The 6,000-nt window shown below is 39.8% G+C and overlaps 1 protein-coding gene across 3 annotated transcripts in view; it reads left to right on the top strand.

Annotated features, from left to right (window-relative positions):
• Nucleotides 1-6,000, top strand: part of TATDN1 (TatD DNase domain containing 1) — a 47,744-nt gene that overhangs the window by 12,588 nt on the left and 29,156 nt on the right. The window contains exons 2-3 of one of the 3 annotated variants that reach the window (XM_012001161.1): nucleotides 3,246-3,311; nucleotides 4,060-4,109. The exons of 1 other annotated variant lie outside the window; for it this stretch is intronic. In XM_012001161.1, coding sequence (XP_011856551.1) covers nucleotides 3,246-3,311; nucleotides 4,060-4,109 — 116 coding nt within the window. The remainder of the gene's footprint in view (nucleotides 1-3,245; nucleotides 3,312-4,059; nucleotides 4,110-6,000) is intronic. One more of the 3 variants, XM_012001163.1, reaches the window with a different exon arrangement.

Genomic DNA, 6,000 nt, shown 5'->3' with positions numbered 1-6,000 from the left:
CCTCCTGGGTTCACGCCATTCTCCTGCCTCAGCCTCCCGAGTAGCTGGGACTATAGGCGCTCGCCACTACGCCCGGCTAATTTTTTGTATTCTTTAGTAGACACGGGTTTTCACTGTGTTAGCTAGGATGGTCTCGATCTCCTGACCTCGTAATCCGCCCACCTCAGCCTCCTGAAGTGCTGGGATTACAGGCGTGGGCTACCACCCCAGCCAGAGACTTTTAATATAAAATATACTATTGTTAACCTCAAATAACCAAAAAGGTCAGAATCTAGTTTACAGAGTTTATTCAAGCACAACAGTTGAGGACTGCAGCCCAGGACACACTTCCAAGTTGCCTTGGGGACTGCTCCAGAGAACAAAAGAGAGGCTCAAGTTTTTAAAGGACAAATCAAAAGGGAGGGGGGCGCGGTTACAAAAGTTGTTAATCAGGGATTCTCATTGGTTTACAGAAATAACATTGGTTGGTGATTGGCTATGTATGTTAGTGTATTGAACTATAGGGTGTATGGCATTTTACGGCCACTTGGCTTCAGTCTAGAGCCCACATAGCAATTGGCTTCAAGAAGTAGTTACTTAGCTCAAAGGGGAGTGAGCATGGACTGCTGTGAACATTTTAAATGCCTTTCTGGGCCTGATAATTTAAAGGTGCTTGCATTTCTCAGATACATGGTTTTTGTTCTCACTGTCCCTTAACATAGATAAGAACGCTTTGAACAAGTTAAATAAATAGGATTTTGAGTGGCTTTATTTTCGTGATTACATCATGAGTCTTAATGTTCAAAACATACTGACTCACATTTGGCTATTTGATAATGCATTCTTGGATCAGGTGCCTTAACCACTTAAGGTGGTATGGCAGTATGGCTAAAGCTGATTCAAATTCCATTTGTTGTTGGCATGTTACAGTGTTTGTAATAACACTGTTCCCAATAATTACATGTTAATAGGAGTTTTAATTTGCAAAATGCGTTCATATTCGTTTTTGGATTTGAGCCACATTTTGTTGCAGGAAGGAAAAAGTTTATGTCCATCCTACTAGTGAGAAAACGGAGGCTCAGAAAGACTCACTTATTTGTTGCGGGTGAGCTGTGACTATCTGGGCCAGCAGTGCGAGGCTACAAGAATTTATCAAGACTGGCCGGGCACAGTGCCTCACGCCTGTAATCCCAGCATTTTGGGAGGCCAAGGCAGGGGGAGCTCCTGAGGTCAGGAGTTTGAGACCAGCCTGTCCAACATGGTGAAACCCCGTCTCTACTAAAAATACAAAAAATTAGCTGGGTGTGGTGGTGGGCGCCTATAATCCCAGCTACTTGGGAGGCTGAGACAGGAGAATTGCGTGAACCCGGGAGGCGGAGGTTGCAGTGAGCCAAGATTGTGCCACTGCACTGTAGCCTGGGTGATAGAGTGAGACTCTGTCTCAAAAAGATAAAAAAGGGAAGATTATGATGATGCCAAAGTGTGGGAGGATGGTGTGTGGTCAGCTGCGATTACCACTGTCCACATCTGCGTGGCCTTTAAGCGCTTCTCCCTGCACTTGGGTCAAGGGACTTTCGAAGGAGTTTTCCTGCATTTCTGCCTGCCCAGATAAACCCAGAGACTATTCTGGGATGTAGGACCTACTTCCCTCTTCAGCCAGGACCTATAGACCTTTCTCATCCTTCATTTCCCCCATCCCAAATCTCAAATCCCCAAGCAGAATATCCTATCACTCTGGCCTGCCTTCAGCAGAAGTCCGTCAAGTTGAGTAAACCCAGAATCTTCCCTCACCTTTGATGTTTCCTCTTAGTAATTTTTCATCTGTTGATCCCCATTCTACTTGGTGGCAATAAATCCTCACTTGTCCTTGTATTCAAAATTGAGCCCAGTCCCTCCCGCTTCCGCAAAAGCTTCCCTGCCGTCAGTAGTCTCTCTTGAATAAAGGCTTCCTCATAGTCTTTGACGAGTGTTATGAATAATTGTTTGCTTAACACTGCACAAAGGGGAAATGGTCTAGAAGCGATACAGACCATTTCTGTTTTCCTAATGATCAGTGATGATCGGTGACCCTAGACTAAACCTCTGTGAAGGATTATTTTAGGCAGAAAGGCCTCTCCTCTTCCCTGGGTTTCCTTTCTCAGTCGGACCCCTTTATCTAATTTCCTTTCCTTACTTTTAAAAAAACTAGATAGTAATTCTCCTGATTGGGCCATTCCACCAAACTCCTACAGTATGTATCGTATTAGATGATGTTTGTATGTTAGTAGCCCTTTTAAAGGGTACCACATCCCACCCATCTTTGCTGACATGTTGGCACTCAAATACCTTTGTCGTTTTCTGCATTTTACTTTTTCCCCTGTTGTTTCAAATGCCTGGAATACTCTCTTCACTATCTCTTAAATTCTCTAAACTCCCATTCACTTTCAAGGTGTGTCTTATTGGTGGAGCAGACATTCCTGGGGACCAGCTTGGCAGAAATTAAAATGAGAACATACCAAGAAACTGAAACTTCGCAGAAATAACGTAGGGAGTCTGTTGGTAATCAGCTGCCTACCACCACCGCACATTTTGAGATTCTCCTGCTAAAAGCTAAATGATATGTATTTTCAATAACGGGGGCGTTTTTCTTCTTGCCTGTGATCAATCACAGTTTGACTTCATATCTTGTTGTTCCCCATGTTCCCTTATATTCTGCAGCAGGACAGAGCTTCCTGTTGCATCCAGTATTTTAAAAACAAGTGTCTGTACCGTAGCTGAGTCTGGCGTCTTCTGACCCCTCCCTTCCTTACACTGTCTTCCCTCAGTATCAGCAGGAGATTGGTTCCAGGACCTCCTGCAGATACCAAAACCCTCGGATGTTCAAGTCCCTTACATAAAATGGCATGGTGTTTGCCTATAACCTATGCATATCCTCATGTATGCTTTAAATCATGTCTAGATTACTTAAAATACCTAATTTGAGGTAAATGCTATGTAAATGGTTTTTATACCTTGCTGTACTTTTATTTATATATTGTTTATTGTTGTATTTTTATTTTTATTTTCTAATATTTTCAATTGACCTGTGGTTCTTGAAAGCAGGAATTATATCCTATTCATCTTTGTATCCCATGTTTCTAGCACAGTAGTTGACAAGTGGTAGGCACTTGGATATTGTTTGAGTAGATGAGTGTGTGAACAAAAAGTTTAGTAACAGAAGCTTTTTATTTAAGTAGAAGTTTCAACTAGAGACTCCATAATTAATCAGTGATTTTTGCTTTCTACAGATATTGGTATCAACTTGACTGACCCTATGTTCAGAGGAATTTATAGGGGGGTTCAAAAGCATCAAGGTAAGTATTTCCTTTATTAAGGCGAATAGTTTCTCTATGAAGACAAATTTTCTGCCTCAGGAGATCTTGAAAAGCATAATCCAAGCTGGGCCTTGTGACTCACACCTGTAATCCCACCACTTTGAGAGTCTAAGGCGGGAAGATTGCCCGAGCACAGGAGTTCAAGACCAGCCTGGGCAACATAATCCACTCTTAAAGTTGAAATAATAAAGAACTCATGGCTGGGCGCGGTGGCTCACGCCTGTAATCCCAACGCTTTGGGAGGCCGAGGCAAGCAGATCACCTGAGGTCAGGAGTTCGAGACCAGCCTGGCCAACATGGTGAAACCCCATCTCTACTAAAAATACAAAAAAAATTAGCCAGGCGTGCTGGCAAGCACCTGTAATCCCAGCTACTTGGGAGGCTGAGGCACAAGAATTGCTTGAACCCGGCCGGTAGAGGTTGTAGTGAGCCGAGACTGCACCGTTGTACTCCAGCCTGGGCAACAAGAATGAAACTCCGTCTCAAAAAAAAAAAAAAAAAGAGAGAACTCCCTATGCATTTTGGATAAAACTGTAAACAAAGTGAAACACATTTATTGATAAACCATGATCATGAACATTTATAATGAAGTTTAATTAAGGTCTTTTTACCTATAGAAGTTTATAATTTCAAATATAAAACTTCAAATAGCCATTTGCACAAAAGCTAAAAAAAAGTCAAATTTTTGTCTGCCAGGTTTTCTTAATGCAGAGTTTATCTTTTACAGATGACTTACAGGATGTAATAGAGAGAGCTGTCGAGATTGGTGTTAAAAAGGTAACATCTGTTTTGTTTTTCTTGAGAATTTTAAATTTATTTTTTAACTAAATTTTAGTTAAAATTTTGCAGAGTAGAAGGGAACAAGCCAGTGCCACACTTGGAGTACAAATTGTCTACTTGTGATATTAGAAAGTTAATTGAAACAAAATATCCAAATATTCTGTTCATAGCAATTTAAGTTACACAAATCTCATATATAGTTCTTATATATGGTAAATGGCAAAACCTCTTTGAAAAAAATTTTTTAAACCTATGTGAATTACCAGGTTTCTAAAGAGGCAACTTTTAATCAATTTTATAATATAATTTAGCATTTGTCAGAATTAAGCAATAATCAAAAATACACCAAGTGTAGCTATTTATAGTTTGGGTATACCACTTCAAATAATGGAGATAATACTTTAATTTTTACAGTAATAAAATGTCTCCGGTTTTTTAGAGAGTTCTAGTAAGCAAATGAATAGATATTTCTTTAAATTAGCTTTAAAACAGAGAGCTAGCCCACACATACATGTAAGAAATAAGGTTAAATTCCATAGTATGCTGTCAGGACACTTGATAGCTACTGCCTCCAAGTTGAATAACATGTTTTGGAAAGTGACACTGCTGACTAAATGAGTTTTGCAGTCTCCAACTCCAAACTTGTATTTGTTATTATTCACAAATAATATGAAAAGATAGAAGTTACATTAATTTCTCATTATGGAGTCATTCTGCTTGGTAAATCACTTTAAACAATGGTTTTCTGAAGACTCCAAAATACTAAGCTCTTAAATTTTCATGTGTTAGCCATGAGTAATTTAATCTTAATGTTTATTCACACACATGCACACACACAACAAACACACACTTAGGAATGACGGAACTGAAGTGATTTTTACTTGGACATGGTTCCAAACTGAAATTTAATTCAATACCTTGCATTTATGTTATAGTAGTTAAAAGCATAGTTAGGGCATAACAAACCTGGTGTCCAGCCCCTGCTTCATTTTTTTGTAGCTTTATAACCTGGGGTCTTTTATCTCACTAGATTTCAGTTTTCTCATCTGTAAAATGAGAATGATAATAGTACTTAATTAATAGAGTTGTTATGAAGGCTAAATAAAATACTGAACGTAAAGCATTTGGTATTATACCTGGCATAAACAACCTACGTTATGTGTATGCTGGAAGCTGCCACCATGAGATGATCATTATCATTATCCTATACACCGGGAGAGGAGATGATGCCCTCGTGTCTTGCCCTTTTTTCAACTATTTAGAAAAGTTACACATAAAATAAAAAGTAGACTTGGTTAGTATTTTACATAATTTAAATACTGGATGTAGGTATCTGTTCTAGTATTAAAGTTTTAGGTATGTTAGCAAAAAGAAAGTTTTCCCACTATTTTTATTAATGCCTTTTTTTTTTTTCTGGAGGCAGAGTCTTGTTCTGTTGCCCAGGCTGGAGTGCAGTGGCACGATCTTGGCTCACTGCAACCTCTGCCTCCCAGGTTCATGTGATTCTCCTGCCTCGGCCTCCCAAGTAGCTGGGACTTCAGGGGCCCGCCACCACGCCTGGCTAATTTTTGTATTTTTAGTAGAGACGGGGTTTCGCCATGTTGGCCAGGATGATCTTGAACTCCTGACCGCAGGTGATCCGCCCGCCTCAGCATCCCAAAGTGCTGGGATTATAGGCATGAGCCACTGCGCCCTGCCTTATATCTTATGTTTTACAGATAGTCAAGGATTTAATTATGGCTATATGTTTCCTGAACGGATACTGAATACCTAATCATATTAAAGATTTAAATAGCTATATGAAAACATCTATTTATCATTTGCAGGTCTACCTTTGTTTTGTGTTTTCTCCCTAAGTTGTACCTAGAATGAGTTCATCATTTTAGTG

The sequence above is a fragment of the Mandrillus leucophaeus genome, unplaced genomic scaffold (genome assembly GCF_000951045.1).
Source record: "Mandrillus leucophaeus isolate KB7577 unplaced genomic scaffold, Mleu.le_1.0 Scaffold650, whole genome shotgun sequence".
In the NCBI taxonomy this organism is placed as follows: domain Eukaryota; kingdom Metazoa; phylum Chordata; class Mammalia; order Primates; family Cercopithecidae; genus Mandrillus; species Mandrillus leucophaeus.
The sequence above is the reverse complement of the archived record's forward strand: the minus strand, read 5'-3'. Positions and strand labels throughout refer to the sequence as shown.